Here is an 18,258-nt window from a genome sequence, read left to right as displayed (position 1 = left end):
GCCCACCAACAGAAGAACAAAATACAGCACTGCATAAAGAGGAAAGGACAAAACCATAATAGTGGGAGAATCTCCCTTCCCAATGGCAAGTGACACAGTGTGATGCTGTCGATAGCTGAGCAGAGTTGAACTTTGGCCAGTAGGTGATACTTCTATGTAAAAGCACTATCACATTAAGAAATATAGAAAAAAATTAGAAGCAGCATCTACATGTCTCAACTTTAAAGGAACTACACATCACCATGCAAAGCATCAATAGGAAAATTAAAATGCAGCAATTCAGCCAAGCTCCTTTGCCATTTTTTTCCATGAAACTTAGAGGTAACGGTATATGTAGAAAGAGAAAACCTATTTAAGATATAGGTTTTCCTGTCCATCCACACATCTAAAATACTTACCCGGGCTCTCACTGCAATTACTACAACTCCAGAAAGAAAGAGTATGTTGACAACTGCAAGCTTGCCCCACATATATCCATTCCAAATGCTGCTGCAAAGATCATTCCCCTACCTGTTTTTTCTGTCACCCGATAAGAACGACCATACTGGTCAGACCAAAGTCCATCTAGCCCTGTATCCTGTCTTCCAACAGTGGCCAATGCCAGGTGCCCCAGAGGGAACAAACAGAACAGGTAATCATCAAGTGATCCATCCCCTCTTGCCCATTCCCAGCTTCTGGCAAACAGAGGCTAGGGACACCATCCCTGCCCATCCTGGCAAATGGCCATTGATGGACCTATCCTCCATGACCTTATCTAGTTCTTTTTTTGAAGAACACTCTCAGTCCCCCAACTGGCTCCCCACCCTTCTCCACTGCATCAAAATAAGCAGCTTGTTTTCACTTTCAAGGCCCTTTACAGCCTATCCCAAACGTACTCATCATCTCACGGTACACTGTCAAAATGTCAACTCCTGCCTCTAGTCCGTCAACAATGCCAGGCTCCATTACCCACGTTACATTTTTAAACAAGCACCTATGTGCCATCTCCCCTGCTGCCCCTAGCCATTGGAAGACTCTCCCTATAAACGGCCACAAATCTACCTCATTGCCACCCTTCAAGTCCCTCCATTGCCTACAAAAACCTTCACAATGATTAGGCAGCAGGTGTGCTGTGTCCATTACCTACCATGCTGATCAGTACTCTCTCATTGTTTCCTTGTGCTCCTGCATCCAACTATAACTACCCGCTGTCTCTTCTCTTACACTTAGTTATAAGATGTTTGGGGATGGGGACAGGGACAGTCTTTGTTCTGTTTGTGTACAGCATCTAGCACAATGGGTCCTGGTCCATGTCTACAACCAGTAGTTGCTACCACAATATAATAATAAATAGTTATGAAGCTTCTTGATTCCTCTAGTGTCCTCCAACACACTGGGAATATGTGAATCAAGAAATTTGCATTTAGGGTGGATGTATTACTTTCTTTGGGGAAAAAAAGAGTTACAATATACTAAATTTGATACTGCAGAAAATAAAATCCACCACCAGAAATACTAATTAGAACTACTATTAAATACAGAAGTCTCTCTATGTACAAACTAAGTACCTAGTTTAAAACTCACTGAATTGTCTTGGTACATGAGTTTCATAAATATATTGCCCTATTTGTGAGAATTACACAATAACCTGCCCATAACTAAATATGGGGTTAAGAATGTAGATTAATAATAATCTACGTAACTGATTGATATCAGTTATAAATTCACATCTACCAACCTCTTCAGGATAGAAGTACTGAAGATGACTGAGGGGGAAGACTGATTCAAATCCATCTCTGAAAGAGTCAAATTGTCTGGAAACACCTTCATTTAGTGCCCAGAATATAACCAGCTGTAAAAATAAAGAAGAAAAAACTACAATAAGTGAACAGGCTATGAGAAGCTATGTGAATATTCAACAGTGGAGTTACACAAAGGATATGATGACTTGGCAAAAGAATCAGCAACATAACCACATGTCCATATAAAGATGTGTGAACCTGAGCTTGCTTGAGTTGGTGCTGTACAATGTTGCACCACTTCGGTCACCTCTCACCAGCCCAACACCAGCATATTTGTTGTACCAATGCAACACAGTTGTACCTAGAAAGGAGAACAACTTCCTCCAGAGACTGATATGTCACTCTAAATCTAACTGAAATTTGGTTACGGCATATGTTTAAAAACCAACTGGATAGTAAAATATTGACCTGTATAATCCTTCCACCTCACCCCCAATATGCAAATAATGAGACATTTTAAACAGGGAATTTGTTCTTAACTAGTTTAATAGAAATTGGATATATCTTCTTGAACAAGAGTAAGTCTGCCAGATGTACTTGTCACGCTAACAAACAGATGTTCTCCTGCTTCCGAAATCAGACACATGACTCCCATTCAAATCTTACTAAAAATCCATTTGAAATACATTATGCAGCTAGAATACCATATATAATATTCCCCCAAAATTGAGGTAAATATTTATTAAGCATTTAAAGTGCTCAGCTAAGCTTGGTTTATTAAAGAGGGTACATTAAAGAAAGTTGTATAAGTCATATTTCCTATGGTCAAAACATATTGAATGGCACAACACCTACAATCTATCATCAAAATCTAGATAAAGTTATTTTTTCCTCATGAAATAGCATTATGTTGAAATGTATCCTTCTGGAAATCTCTGAAATAGAAATCCTTATTCTACTGAATATTTTTTCCTGCTAGATATGCATTGGTTGGTTTTATAATGTGACTGTTAATATGAGAAGAGTAACCTGGGAGAATTTTACTCTCAATTATCCCACAAGGTTTAACAGTTTATTGGACTTCAGAGAAAGTAAATACAAAGAAGAGGAAAAAAAAAAAAATCTAGTCTTCCCCTACCTCCCACTTCTAAGAGAAGTAGGGTGGGCTGTAGAATGGACATGTGCAACATATCTCAAAGAACAACAGTTACAGAAAGGCAGGTAACACCCCCTACCCCCCAAGTGATTGCACATGTCCATTCCACTGTTGGTTACTCACAAGTAGATTAACATGGAGGCAGGCTCTACCCCAACAGCGATTGTAGAACAGCCTGTCAAACTCCTCGACTGACAGGAAATGGCATAATGGGCAGCAAATGTGAGAACTGATGACCAGGTTGCCGCTTTGCAAATATCTCAAATAGGTCCTTGTACTGGGTAAGCCACTGAAGTTGCTTGCACTCTAGTCAAATGAGCCAATACTCTGTGTGGCGGCAAGTCATTAGCTAATTCGTAGCACAAATGAATACAAGAGTAAATCCTCTGAGTGAAAACCAGTTTACCTTTCACACAATCTGCAACTCCACTGAGGACCTAAAGGACCTAGTGTGGTCCAGTAGAATACTAATGCTCTCCTCACATCAATGAATGAAGCTTCTGCTCATCTGTAAGAACGTAAGGCTTTGGGTAAAATGTTGGCAGAAAAATTACCTGGTTCATGTGGAAATTGCAGGCCACCTTTGTTAGGAATTTTAGGTGAGAATGGAGATAAGTTATCCTTATGGAAAACTGTATAAGGAGACTCTGAAAGCAAGTCTCTCAATTCAGCCAAATCTCATTGCTGAGATTTTCACAACCAGAAACGTCACTTTCATAGAGAGGTTGCACAGACAGCGAGTTGTGGGAGATTCAAAGGGAGGTCCCATTACTTTTTGTTAGTACCTGGTTGAGATCCCTTGGAGGAACAGGTTGATGCACCTGAGGGTATAAGTTGTCCAACCCCTTTAGAAATCTAATAGTTATGGGGTTAGAAAAAAGCAATTACGCACCAGCGAATAAAATGCTGAAATCGCTGCCAAATATATTTTATTGGAACTGTCAGACCTTGACGTTTTAGGTGCAATAGATAATTGAAAATGTGGGTAAAGGATGCCTGCATTGGGAAACATTTTTCTATCTTTTCTCAACAGAAATGTCTCTCTCATTTGGCCAGGTAAGTACTCCTACTGAAGGCTTTCTGCTATTCAGAAGCACTTCCTGAATGTCTTCAGAACTCTGGGTAGTAATGGTATCGGAGGAACGGCAAGCAAAGCAGGGAGTTGGCCCAATGATAGCATCAACGCATCAACCAACAAACCTGAGCTGTGACACTGCCTCCAACCTCCTGGGAGCAGAACAGATAGCATTTTCTGTTGCAAACAGGTCCACTTGGGGAGTCACCCACAGCTGAAAGACGGACCTGGCCATGTGCAGATGTAGTGATCATTTGTGGTGAGCAGAGACTGATCTGCTTAGGTGACCTGCCAATATGTTCTGCTCTCCTTGGAGGTAAGCAGCTTTGAGGTGAATGGAGTTGGTTATGCAGAACTCCCAAAGCAGAACTGCCTCCTGGCAGAGTTGGGATGAATGCACTCCTCCCTGTCAGTTTACACAGAACATAGTCGCAGTGTTGTCCATTAAACACTAAGATTTTTTCCGCACAGTAACAGGTTAGACAGATAGTTCATAGCTCCCTAACATTTATGAGAGTCCTCAGATCCTGGGAAGACCACAGCCCTTGAGTTTGCAGGGTTTTGATGCATGCCCCGCAACCAAGGAACGAAGCATCTGTGACCAACATTGAACATTGGTTGCGAAGACACAAAAGGAACTCCCATACAAAATGTTTGAAAGTTTGTCCCCCAGTCCAAAGAGGACAAAGTCACCTCTGGAATGCAAAACGCTGTCTAGATGTCGATAGGGGGCATTCACTGACGCTAACCCTCCTTGAAGCCTTCTGAGGTGTACTCTGGCATGCTGTATTAAGTAGGTACATGCTGCCATACTGCTATGTACCCCAGAAGTCTGAGGCAAGGGTGCACTGTGGTAATGGGATGTGCTTTTGGATCCAAGATCAGATCTCGGAGCATTTGGAACCTTGACTGGGGCAGAAATGCACCGGCTTCCATAGCACCCAAGAATGCTCCAATAAACTCTATTCTTTGTGGAGGTTTTAGAATTGTTTCAGCCAGACTGAGTAACAGCTCCAGGGCACTGAAGCTGGAATAAATGATGGTCATGTTGGACAGTACTTGATACTCAGACCAGCCTCTCACCAGCCAGTCATCCGGGCAATCTCCACAGATATGCATCTACTGGCTCCATATACTTTGTGAAAATGCAAGGGGTTGCTGATAAATGGAACGGAAGTACTGTGAATTGATAGTGGATTCCATTCACTATGAACCTGAGAAACTTCCAGTGATCCGGACAGATCACTATATGGATGTAAGCATACTTTAAGTCAAGGGCAACATACTAGTCGCCCTATTCCTGGGAATACAAAAAACTTTATTTTCTTCAGTTTCTTGTTTAACTCTTCGATCCAAAATACGTCTGAGACCACCTTTTGCTTTGGGAATAACACCCCCGCCCCCCCACAAAAAAAAAAAAAAAAAAGAAGAAGAAGAAAAAAAGAACAGAGGAACATCCTCTATAGCACCTACTAGAAGGAGAGACTGGACCTCCAAGAACCATCTTGTGAGAGTGGTCCCTAAAGAGGGTCAGGGAAGGGTGGTGGGAAGAAGGGATAGAAACAAATTGAAGAAAATACCCTAGGTCCACTGGGCTTAAGACTCTCCATTCCCATATGATAGGAGTCCAAACACAAAGGAAGTGGGATAGATGACTGGCAAAGATATGGATAGGAACAGATGCACTTGTAGTTACTTGTATCAAAATGCATGCTTGGACTGGACTGCTAGTCGAGAGGAACCTACTGTTGCAGAGGAGGGAGGAAGATGGTCACTGCCTGTAATTCCTGCCCTTTCTTCTCAGCAGGTCTTGGGGCTGAGGTATAAAGCTCTGTGAGCCTGCTGGGGCCGGAACTGCTTCCTCTTTGTTGCTGGTGTAAAGATTCCAAGTGACTTCAGTGTTGCTCTGGAATCTTTCAGGCTATGTAGCCTATTGTGCATCTTTTCCAAAAAGATGAGAGGACCCTCAAAGAACAAGTCTAGGATGGTCTGCTGTATTTCAGCAGGGAGACTGGAAGACTACATTTATGAGCACCTCCTCATAGAACAGTTACCATGGACTGAGCTGCTGAGTCCAAGCCACCACTTACCCTCCTCTACCATCAGACTGAACTCCTGCCTGGAGTCCTCCAGTAGCCTCATATTTAAACTTCAGGATGTTTTCCCATAGGGACAAATTGTAGCAACTTAGGAGAACTTGCTGATTCGCAATTCTAAGTTGTAGGTCTCCCGACAAATAAAAGGTTTATAACCAAACAAATCCAGCCTCTGATTCTTTACTACCCTTTGGCGTCAATACTTGGTGCCCTGTCTCTCACGCTCATTAACAGCTGCCACCACCAAAGAGCTTGAGGGCAGGTGAGAGTACAGAGTTATTCTAAACCCTTAGGAGGGACTAGTATTTCCCCTCTGTCCATTTAGCCATATGGAAGAAGGGGTCTGCCAAAAAGTGTTTTGAGTGAATCCACAATTGCTCAGTCAGTAGTGCCATTCTGGAGGGCCCCAGAGAGGCTAACATGTCCACTAGCTTGTTGGATTTCTCACAGATCTCTTCTACTTGAATGTTTAGCAGCAAAGCCACTCTTAAGAAGTTATTGATAAGCCTGTAATCCTCCAGTGGTGGTGAATCACTCATCTCTACAGCCTCATATGGTCTTGAGGAAGACCATGCACTAGGTCACTGAGGCAATGACTAATCTGCCTCTGATGGTGGAGGAACTGTTTGAGTAACCTGCAGCTGCTTGGTACCTGTCCTGGGCATCTGAGAATGTCTGTGGCGCTGATGATCTTGTGCACCCTTGAAAGTCAACTCAAAGGTGAGGGGAGGCAAACCAACTGTGTCTATAAAAGCCACTGATGTAGTGGTGGGCCCCACTGTTGCGCAGGCCATTGCCCCTTGCAATGTGGCCAGTGCTGAGACTGCTGTGACATCCATGGACCATACTGATGGAGGATAAGCTTCCCCTTTAGTATGTGACACAAGACCCCAGTTACGAATCCAGTGAAGATGGCTCTAAGTCCTGCAATAGCGGTGGAGCAGAATCTGTGTGGACAGGAGACCGGAAAAGTCAAACTCGGGGATGGTGGTACCAGGCTTTCCCCTGAAATGTACTGGCCTCTTTAGGTACTGCATGCTGTTGCAGAGCGAGTGTGGGAATTAGTTTCTGGTACCAGCCAAAACCCTTCCTGTACCACAGGAGATACCAGTACCAGAAGATCAAGCAGTTCTCTGGAGGAAGCATACATCTTTGGCGTTGTCAGTACCAGAATTGGGTCTTGAGTTTAGTGTCTTTGTATAGCGACTTCAGGGGTCAGCTGGGACTGACCTGGTATAGGTTCTGGAGTCTATGAGCCCCTTTTTAGCAGAGGAACTCTTGGGGAACATTTCCCTTCAGAGTCCCCCCTGGTGTCCTTGCTTCTAGGTGGCCCCAGTACCAAAGGTCTTGCTGAATGAGGTCTACATCTCTTCACTATCAGAGACATAGAATGTGGTGCTAAAGACATCTTGGGAGATGCACTCTGTACTGATGGTGCTACTTTTGGAGTTTGCTCTGAACATGACTGCTCCAATGGAGGCCAAGTGCCATCTCCATAAAGGAGACACTTAAGTCTCGCTGCTCTTTTTTAGAGTGAGGCTTAAACCCTCTACAAATGCGACGCTCGTCACTGATGTGGCACTCCAAACAATTTAGACAGCTGGGATATGGTCACTGACTGGCATCAGCCTGGCGCTCAACCAGCAGGACTTAAACCCTGGAGAGCAAGACATGGCTCCAGTTCTGGTCCAGGTAATCAAATTTGGCCCAAAAGGGACCTAAATGTTGAAACCTATCACTAAGATTAACTATACTCTGTATCTAACCACTACTAAACAAAACAAGCTGTATACAAAGAATGAGGGAAATAAACCTGTGATAGAAAGACTGAAAGTGCTGCAACAACCCACACTGGCAGTAAGAAGGAGCTGGGGGCAGTTTCATCCTCCTATACCGGCATGCAGTGGTGTGCAACAGCAAAGGGCGCTCAAGCCACCCTAATGTGAAGGAAAACATTCTCTGAAAACTGTGCATAAGGCACATACAAAATTACAGTGGAGTGGACATATGGAATCGCTAGAACTACTCCTATTTACACAGAGTGATAAGGCACACAGTGAGCAAAAAGGCTCAGACTGCAGGGTTGTGACTGAGTCATGGGTGGTGAGAAGGAACTGAGGAGCAGTTAGTGTTGCTCCACCATCTATGTGAGGCACGAGGACACTTGGGGTACAAGTGCAGCCCTCAGTGGGACACTGCTGATTAAAAGAATCTGAACTCAAATGCATGGGGTGGAATGCATATGGCCAAAGCACTCAGACTCAAAATGTATGGGAGCAGAAAACTTGACTACTTACATGATCAGGCAGAAGTCCCAGTACTAAATTTTTTAAGTGCTGGAAACTGATCACCACAGCATTTATGATATTGCTTATTAAAAGTTGCAAGTTTACTTTGGTTTGTGCAGTAGGAAATTGGGGGCATTCTATCTACTACAGGGGTGGGCAAACTATGGCCTGCGGGCCAGATCCAGCCCCCCAGGGCTTTGGATCTGGCCTGTGGAATTGCCACCCCTGTGGTGCTGCGGGCCCCGCGCCTCTCCTGGAAGTGGCCAGCACCATATCCCTGCGGCCCCTGGGGGAGGGGAGGCAGAGGGCTGAGAGCACTGCCCTTGCTTGTGGGTACCTCCCCCAAAGCTCCCATTGGCTGGGAACAGGGAACCACGGCCAATAGGAGCTTTGGGGGAGGTACCCACAAGCAAGGGCAGTGTGTGGAGCCAGGGACTGCAGGGCCAGCCGCTTCCTGGAGAGGCACGGGGCTGGGGCCAGGGCAGGCAGGGAGCCTGCCCTGGCCCCAGTGCACGCCGCTGCCACCCCGGAGTCGCTCCAGGTAAGCGGCACTGGGCAGGAGCCAAACCCCTTCTGCACCCCAACTCCCTGCCCTGAGCCCCCTGCCTCCACCCCAGCCCCATGCCACACACTCTGCATCCCTGCCCTTAGCCCCTGCCGAACCCCCCGTGCACCATTGCCCTGAGCCCCCTCCTGCACTGTGCACCCCCTCCTATACCCCAACCCCCTTCCCTGAGCCCTCTCATACATCCTGCACCCCTCCTTTGCCCTAACCCCTTGCCCTGGGCCTCTTCCTGCACACTGCACCCCCTCCCGCATCCCAACCCCCTGCCCCAGCCCTACATTCATGGCCCTGCAAGCAGTTTCCCCCACCCAGATGTGGCCCTCAGGCCAAAAAGTTTGCCCAGCCCTGATCTACTACCATTTATTACCATCCGGAATATTCTGTGGAAGCGAGTTCTGAAGTGAACAAAGACATAAGTTAAAGGTGTCAAGAAAAATAGCACTCAAGATTTTATAAAACCAGTTGCTAGGGTGGACAAAAAAGTGATTCAAGCAGAATTCTGAAGACTCTCACCTTCCACATACCGTCTGGCTTGCAGAGGTAGAGTCCCAAAGTCATTTCAGAAGCCAATAATCTTGTGTAGCAGTGTTTTGCACTACTAGTCCAAAGTATTGGTTCAATACTTGGCCCAGTAATTTCTGGCTTTGTTTTCAGAGGTGCTAAGAACCCACGGCTCCCAGTGAAAAATCATGCCATTTAGGACTACATTTGCCATGGATACAAAATAAGTTTTCTGAAACCTTAAGGAACAGATTCTTCTACAGTCGAGTTGTATATTACAAAGACTCAAAGTATTTGTTCTAATTTCTTACCAGGGCCTTCAGACAAAACAGAAGCAACCAGCTGAAAAGTACTACTGCTATGACCAATTTGCAAAAAACAAGCATCTTAAAATAAACTACTTTGAACTAACTATAAGACAGGAAGAGAGTTATGTGATTAAAAAAAATTACAGCTTTGCTTTTACGTACTCTGAGATACTCTTCTAAATTGTGGATGGTGACAGGTATATCTTTTCCCCCTTTTTTCAGCTCTATATTGGGAAACCCAGGTAATGTGAAATCCAGCCCTAGATCTTCCACTGAGCAGCCATTCATATTGAGGGTCTCCAATGCATACTGTAAACTTTCTTTGGTCTAAAAAAAATTGAAAATGAAAGCCAGTGAATAATTCAGTCACTTACATTAGTTTATCAACAAATTATTTAGCATTCTAACACATGTAATATTGGTTATATTACATAATACATAATACTCATTGCAGACCAGTTATTGAAACAGATCAGCTACAGATTACAGTACTTTTTGTTCCCCTTTAATCTTAACTTTTAATGTATATAAAACAAGTTAACTAATCAAGATAGTCAATAACATATGCCTTGACTGTGAACAAGCATAGTTTTGCTGATGTTTCTGGAGTTACTTTACTTCAAAGCAGAATCAGACAGCTAGTAAAGGTTGGTGTGAAAAAACAAACCAAACCGGGCTTTGTTTTAACGCAGACTAAAAAACTGAGCCTAAAAGAGTAGAAGCCATCAACTTAAACACCAAGAATTACATTGATTTTCTGATGAGACATTTGTTACAGTAAATGAGAGCTATAATACTGCACACATACTACTTTCAATCTTTTTACTGTTGGGAAATTAAATGGGGGAGAGAAGAGACAAACTTCTGCATCTAATAGTAAGTTCTCATGTGCATGGCAATACATGATCATAACTCAGTAGTCAAAATGACTACTACTAGCTGCTATTGGGAGTTGGGGAACAAATTTGCTACCAACTTATTGGCAACTAAGTGGCATCAAAGTATGTTTTTTAAAGAAACCTTTCAAAATGTGAGGAATAGGTAAGTTTGTAGATTCTAAAAATGAGTACACATGTGAGAAGTCTACCACAATTCTCCTCAATAGAATGTTGTTGATATTTACGGTTGATAGTGAAGAAATCCACAGAAGTCTAAGAATACACATATTGTGAAGGACATGTGCAAACAAAACTGAATATGAATATTTCCATAAATCTGCAAATTAACAGATTACACTATGGGTTTCCATAAAGAGTTTCACAAGGAACACAGGAGGAGCCTTTGCTGCATTACAAGGAAAACATAACTAAGTAGCCCAATAAAAGCTTAGCATTTTGGGTACTCAAAGCTTAATAGGGACTTTTCTTGCAAAAGATAAGGAAGTCCTGGTGTAAAAAAATCCTTTAAAGTGAACTAAACAAGTTTTAAATTAGTAAAAACTGTTTAAAATTTTAAGTTAACAGAATGTGCATAGACCTACACATTTTGAAACAAGACATCACAGCTGCAAGTCATTTCCACCTTTACAGACCCAAGTGCACTCTCCTGAGTTTCTTTCAACAAATCGATGGTATCACTAACATCTAAAGCAGTGCAGGAAGCGCTTCAGTTCACCTTTAAATCTGTTATTTAAGCATATGTCTGTCCTATAAGATAGATGTGTGATTCCAAGATCACACAGACAAACTGGAACTTGGTCTCATCTGAGCTATCATGCTAAAAATAATGGCATCTACCACAGCTGCAGCACAGGCTAGCTGTCCAAGTACCATGAGGCTGAGGTGGGTTTATACTTGAGGAGAATAGCCCATGCTGCTCTCCTGTGGCTGTGCTGCTATTTTTAGCATACCAGCCCAGATGAGAGCTAGTATATGTGCAGGAGAGCTGAGAATCACACCTCTTGCTCATAACACAAGCAGACTAAGGCTAAATGACTACAGGTTTCTCAAACTACAACTCCATCACTAGTAGGTTTTGCTAGCATTAATTTTATTGACACCTTTAAAATAAAGGCCATGCACTACTGTGTAGAAGAAAAATGGCTTGTTAACTTATCTCTGGAAGTATCAAAACACTACTACAGTATTACTGGCTCATGTACTTTCTGACATGTGGCACTGAGATGGTGATATTTGTTTAACAGCTTTTCCCCTTGAGGCACTATTAAGCATACACCTAAAAAGAGATATACACGTCACATCTTATATCAACAAAGACTGCATCTGCTCTAGAAGCATGCATGATAGCATAGTGCTGGGAAAATGTGTACACCAAAAACCAGCTGGTGGCCTTGTAAGTGTCTGAGATAGATATAAGGAGGACATGTGAGACTAACAGATTTATTTGAGCATAAGCTTTCATGAGCTACAGCTCACTTCATGGCCTGAGGTCGATATGTTCTTCAGTAAGGCCACAAAGCTACACGGAAGTCTGATGGAATGGTCGTCACCAAAAGGTGGAGGACGTACCTTCAAGGCATCATTACAAGTCAAGATGCATCCCAAAACTCAGACAGTTTTTGGGTGGTCTTTCATTCTTTCCATGATGGAAATAGAGTCTGAGAGAAGCCCTGAAGAGATTATTCCTGTTGAGGTAAAAGGCAAGAGCTCTTATATCAAGTGTGTGGAAACTGGCTTCCTCTCTAAGAAGCAAGGCTTGGAGCAAGACACCAGTAAATGAACATCCTGCTTAATGTGAAATGGATGCAACTTTAGGTAGAAAGCAAGGATGGGGACGTAATGTCACCTTATCACTCACACAGAACACTGTATACAGTGGAGCAGACAGAGGACCTTCTAGTTTACCTATCCTTCTGGCCAAGATGATGGTTATGAGAAATGATGTCTTAAGGCCCCATGGTGGAGTTGGTTCTTGGACAAAAGGTTGGACAAAAGATTAATCCTTGCAGTAGTCGGGTGAGTAAAGACTGAAAATCCCTTAATGTGGGAGAGGGGGGAGTGTAACTGAAAGGCTGTAATGGCAGCCAGGTGGACCATAATTTAGCTAAGTAATAAACCAATAGTTTTCAAAATGTAGCAGATAATCAAGAATGTACATGGAGGACAGACTCAAGAGACAGACTGTTCCACACACTAGGCTTGAAAATAACTTCACTTCTGGAGGTAAGTTTTCCTTGTTGTGGCCATGATGGCATTAGGAGGATGGCTACAGATCTCTCACTTCAACTTCAAGACATTGAACAACAATGGTTTTGGAGGTGAGCAGACAGCATTTCCCAACAAATTGCAGCCCCTCAGCAGAAGTGTTGGCTCTTCGCACTGGACACCGATGCAAATAAAGTTCTCTAGGGAGCCCTGGCTGAGCCGAATCTTCTGAAATACAACCATAAGTGGGAGCTGAATTATGTGGTGACAGAAATACCTGCTTAGGGAGGTCACTATGTTGTTCTGTAGCCTTGGTAGATAAACTACTATCTGGTGGAATATGCACCAATTCTAGAGTTTTATGTTGCCTGTGCCTAAGTAGTGGGATCTTGCTCCTCCTTGGTGATTTTTATAATTTTGATATGGAGAGATGTTCCTAGGGGCAATTGGAGTGAAACACTTGCCCTGGGCTGTGAAGTCCTGAAAATGGGCACCACAGCCTCACAGGGAGGCATCTGTGGTGATTATCTTTGTGCAGGATGGACACGAGAGTAGAATTCCTACACAGCTTTTGGGTATCCCTTCCACCACTTGAAGTGAAGAACCGTCTGAGGTAACACGTACCTGGATAGTTAGAGTGCTTGTTGGGGATGCAGACAGACCTAAGCCAGGCTTGAAGACATCAGAAGTGTAGTTTTGACAGGAATATTACAAATACACACTGCCATGTTGTCCAGAAGTCAAAGGCAAGCCCTTGCTGTGGTTTGTGGGCTCTTGTAGCCTGGCAATGAGGCTGGACAGTATAGCAAGCTTCTCCATGGGCAGGCATGCTTTGCCAGTAATGGAGTCTAGAGTGGCTCTAATTAAGTCTATTCACTGTAAAGGTATGACTCTAGATTTTTCTATGTTGAGGTGAAGGCCCGGAAAGGGGATACGAGCCTTGTTGATTGCTGACTGCTTCTTGAGAAAAAGACAGTGACCCTTGATGAGCCAGCTGTCCAGGAAAGGAAATATGATTATTCCCATCTGATGAAGATGGGCTACAACATCTGAGAAGAGCTTTTTAAAGACCATTGGGGCAGTTGAAAGGCTGAAGGGTGGGACCTGGAATTGGTAGTGGTCCTTGCCAACGATGAATTGTAGGAAGCATCTGTGGAAAGGATGTATAGCATATGAAAGCATGCATCCTGGAAGTCAAGGGAGATGAACTAGTACCCAGGATCTAAAGAGGGAATTAGTGCTGCCAATGTTGCCGTTCTTAACTGTTGGAAGAGGATAAAGGCATTCCTGAAGTCCAATCTGGGAAGTATCTTGGAGGGGAAGTCTTTTCCTACAAAGTCTACTGGAACAGGTTTAATCAAGTCATGAGTAGGAAGGATTGTTCCTCCTGTCTTAAGAGACTTTTGTGAGAAGGGTCCCTGAAAAAGAAAAAAGAAAAAAAAAAAAAATGAGGAGGAGAGGGGTTGGAAGGGTGGATGGAACTGAACTGAAAGGAAAGGAATAGCCTATGAAGCCACCTCTACGATCCATGTCAGAAGTGATGAGCTCCCGAAAGGTAGGAAAGGGGAAAGACTGTCCCCACAGGAGTGATGGAGGACAGGTTGGTGCAGCATATGATCCAGAAAGGGGAGCAATTCGTGACCCTCGACCAGTCGATCAAAACAAATACTTGGAAGTAGTAACCAACTGCAATGTCACTGTGGAAGACAGACCGTTCTTACGAAATCTAGGCCTCCTTGAAGGTTTGGTTGGTCTCATGGAGGTCTGGTAGTGAACTGTGAGAGACCACTGAGCTGTTTGCGACTTGCTGTATTTTCTACTTCTGGGGGAATTCTGTCTAATGGTAATGTAGCTAGGTTTGATGTGGTATCTAGGAGCAGCTGGACTGACCTGCTCCATCCTGTGTGCTGGAGGGAGTACAGTGCTGGTCAGCACTCCTCCTTCCTTGCCACATCAGAGGAGGGCAAAAGACATTTCCTCTTGGGGAAAACGCTAGAACCAGAGTGTGGGGTGGCATCACTTGCCAGATCTGAACGCTACCGCTGCTCAGACAAGGTCCTTGGTGCTGAAGTGGGCCTCATTGCCTGCTCCAGAAGGTACTGTTTCAACAGCAAGTCTCTCGCCACCTGAGTCCTCTTTCTGAGCAACTTGCAGATGAAGCACCTCAATGTGGTCCTCATCAAGAGGCAACAAGCACCTCCTGTGGGGGTTGCTATTGTGGATGGTCCCTATGCAGGATGGACAATGCTTGAACCCTGGGAAGGGCATCACACAGGCAGCCAACTACTCTATTAACACTAAACTAACAGTTAACCAAACCTAAGGTACTACTACTATATACACACAGGAAAAGTTACCAGAAAAAAAGAATGGAAGTGTGAGGTGAAGACACCACAGCGACCTTCAACTCTAGCCATGGTTGGTCAGAAGGAACGGACGGTTGGGGCAGCACCACCCTTATACGGCCACAAGAAGGGCTGTGGCCACAGATACTGACCCTATGGATACTGCTAGGCAAAGTTTTCTGGCTCCAGTGCACATGGCGTGCACACCCACATAAAATATATGGCTGCATCTCTACTTTAAAATTTAAAAAAAAAAAAAAGAAAAGAAAAGCTATTACAAGCAAATACTCTCTGGGAGAGGAGGGTGATTGGGTGGAAAAATTAGGTGGTAATAGGAGGAGAAGAGTTGGGGTGGATCAGTTGTTTGGGAAGGGAGACATGGAGCGATAAGAGGGACATGGAGGTGACAAGGGCGCCTGCCAGCCCTACATTCCCCTCCCATGTATGCAACACAATCTGAAAGTTCACAGCCCATCTAAAGAGGTTCATAGATTCTAAGATCAGAAGGGATCTCTACCGTCATGTAGCAAGACATTTTCTAATCCTTTAATCATTCTCACAGCTCTTCTCTGAACCCTTTCCAACTCATCAACATCTTTCTTGAACTCCCCCTACCCTTTCCCTGCCTCCTTTAGATGAGCCAAGCTCTGGAGAGGTCTGAGCCTCCTTCCCTACTCCCTCCCTACCCCCCGTGACATTACTGACATGATGTGGGACAGTATAGATCATTGTTGCAACCAAGGTCCTGTAGTGGCACCAAATCTTGTGTAAAGGGGGTCAAATAAGGTGTCTAAGACAAGGTTAAGGTTTGCTGGTTATGATTATGCTATCTATATGCATGTATCATTTTTGTATTTAAAGTATTGGCTCTATACTGTCTGTAGTTCAAATTTGTGCTATGCTTCTGGGCGACACCCCAGACAAGTTGGTGTCAGCTCTGCCTAGCCTGCTTGATGGCCCATTAAGGACGATCAGCTATACAACTGTCCATTGAGAGAAGGCAGATACACCTTGTGACTCAGCAAGGCATGCCTATGGACAGAACTCTGAGGTTTTTCCATGCCATGTGATGGACAGCTTGTCTTTGGGACAAAGAAAGCAGAGACCACATGGCAAGAGAGATTATAAAAAGCTGCTGCAGCTCCTCCATCTTGTCTTCAGTCCTGCTTCTTATCTCTGGAGGGACTTTGTTTAGAGCTTCTGTTTGTAGCAAAGGACTGATGACCCATCCCAGCTGTGGATGCACTCCAGAGACTTGAGTTGAACCTGCAGTTTATTCTATCACTGCTACAAGCCTGAACCAAGAACTTTGCCACTACTGTATATAATTGATTCCATTTAACCAATTCTAGCTCTCATCTAGATCTTTTTCCTTTTATGAATAAGCCTTTAGATTTTTGATTCTAAAGAACTGGCAACAATGTTTTGTGGGTAAGATCTAATTTGTATATTGACCTGGGTCTGGGTCCTTTGGGATCAAGAGAACCTTTTTTCTTTTACTGGGGTATTGGTTTTCATAACCATTTTGTCCCTGTAACCAGTGGCACTGGTGGTGATACTGGGAAACTGGAGTATCTTAAGGGAATTGCTTGTGTGACTTGTGGTTAGCCAGGGGGTAAAACCAAAAGTCCTCTGTCTGTCTGGTTTGATTTGCCTTAGAGATGGAAAAACCCCAGTGTTGGGCTGTAACTGTCCTGCTTTAAGCAATTTGTCCTAAACTGGCACTCACAGTTGTGTCCTGCCAGAACCAGCATCATTACACTCTTCCCACCCCCATCTGAGCTGGGATCCGAGGGTATGAGCTCTGCTTCCTGCCCTTGTGTGTGCACCAAGCCCTGGGGGGCCCTGCACATCTATGAGGTTCTGACCTGCAGGGCGAAAGAGTGCTAGAGCCCCCCTCCTGCCAGAACCCAAAGTCTACACTGCAGTGAAACAGCCCCACAGCCAGAGCCCGGCAAGCTGGAGTCAGTTGGCACAGCCAGCTGACCGTTTCTCTCTGCTGTGTAGACATCCCCTCAGAGCTATTATTTCAGGCTGCATTCATCTCCACTGGATGTTCTTTCATCTGAGAAATCTCAGAGATGAACAGGTCACTTCACACCTCTGTGAGTTTGCTATGCTGCTGCTGATGGATGTGTAGAGCCCTCCCATAGTTAAGGTTAAAACCAGCCTTCTGTTTAAAGGAGGACTCTAAGTGTTACGTGAATTGTCTTGAATAGTCTCTAGTATTTTCATAAATTGCAAGTACTAAAATGACAACTGCAGCCATCATCCCTTAATTATCCTCACTTATCCCTGTTGGCCCTGTTTATTCCCCTCCCCTCCAGGAGGTTGGTATTGGGCTTTTTCAGATGATTGCTCCCCTTCTGCAAGTGAGATGCAGATTGCCTCTGACTGAATAGGTCCCTTCAATGTATACAAGACAGTCAAGTTTTACAGATTTTTCACACTATTGCTAACAAAAACTCAGCTGCACAAATATTAATACTGGGAGCCCTAGTGAAGGCTGGCCTCTGAATCTGAGCTGAGCTAGATAACATGGTGCTTACCAAGCCAGCAGCCAATCTATATTACATTGTTGCCACTAGTGGAGTGGAACCGCTATTAGTAACTGGGAAAGTTTTGGAAGGTTTCCCTAGCATAGACAATATGCAAAGTTATCAAAAGCACCCTAGCCATCCCACTGAAATACATGCTCCCAGAAACATCCTGCAGTTTAGCAAAGCAAGTATTTACTTATATTTGGGTTCTGAAGTGGCTTCAAAGTCTCAGATCTCTTGGATACATGGAAGGGGATAGGAAAGACCCAAAAATTCATAGTAAAGCCACATTTTCCTGGTGAAGGTTTTCATTAAATAAATAAAAACTCGTTAAATTACTGACTGAACTTGTAAGACTAACGTCTTGATGGGAAGTTTAGAGCAAATACTAAACCATCACTTATCAAAATACACAGCGTCAAAACTCAGATGATTGGAGCAAATACTAAAGGGAACACTGAAAGAGACTTCATGGCATTAAAGCCAGAACTGAAGCAAATCTTCAGCTTCAGACGTAGACAAGACCGGTCTATGCTTGGCTCTTCTGCCAAACATTTCC

The 18,258-nt window shown here is 44.0% G+C and overlaps 1 protein-coding gene across 4 annotated transcripts in view; it reads right to left on the bottom strand.

The window, feature by feature from the left end:
• TRIP12 (thyroid hormone receptor interactor 12) overlaps positions 1-18,258 on the bottom strand; it is a 158,763-nt gene that overhangs the window by 4,228 nt on the left and 136,277 nt on the right. For all 4 annotated transcript variants that reach the window (XM_074963855.1, XM_074963856.1, XM_074963857.1 and 1 more), the window contains 2 exons: positions 9,873-10,037; positions 1,718-1,831 (listed from right to left, as the gene is read on the bottom strand). In XM_074963855.1, coding sequence (XP_074819956.1) covers positions 1,718-1,831; positions 9,873-10,037 — 279 coding nt within the window. The remainder of the gene's footprint in view (positions 1-1,717; positions 1,832-9,872; positions 10,038-18,258) is intronic.

Source organism: Natator depressus, chromosome 9 (assembly GCF_965152275.1).
Source record: "Natator depressus isolate rNatDep1 chromosome 9, rNatDep2.hap1, whole genome shotgun sequence".
Taxonomy (NCBI): Eukaryota; Metazoa; Chordata; order Testudines; family Cheloniidae; genus Natator; species Natator depressus.
Note: the sequence above shows the minus strand (reverse complement) of the source record. Positions and strands in the feature narration are given on the sequence as shown.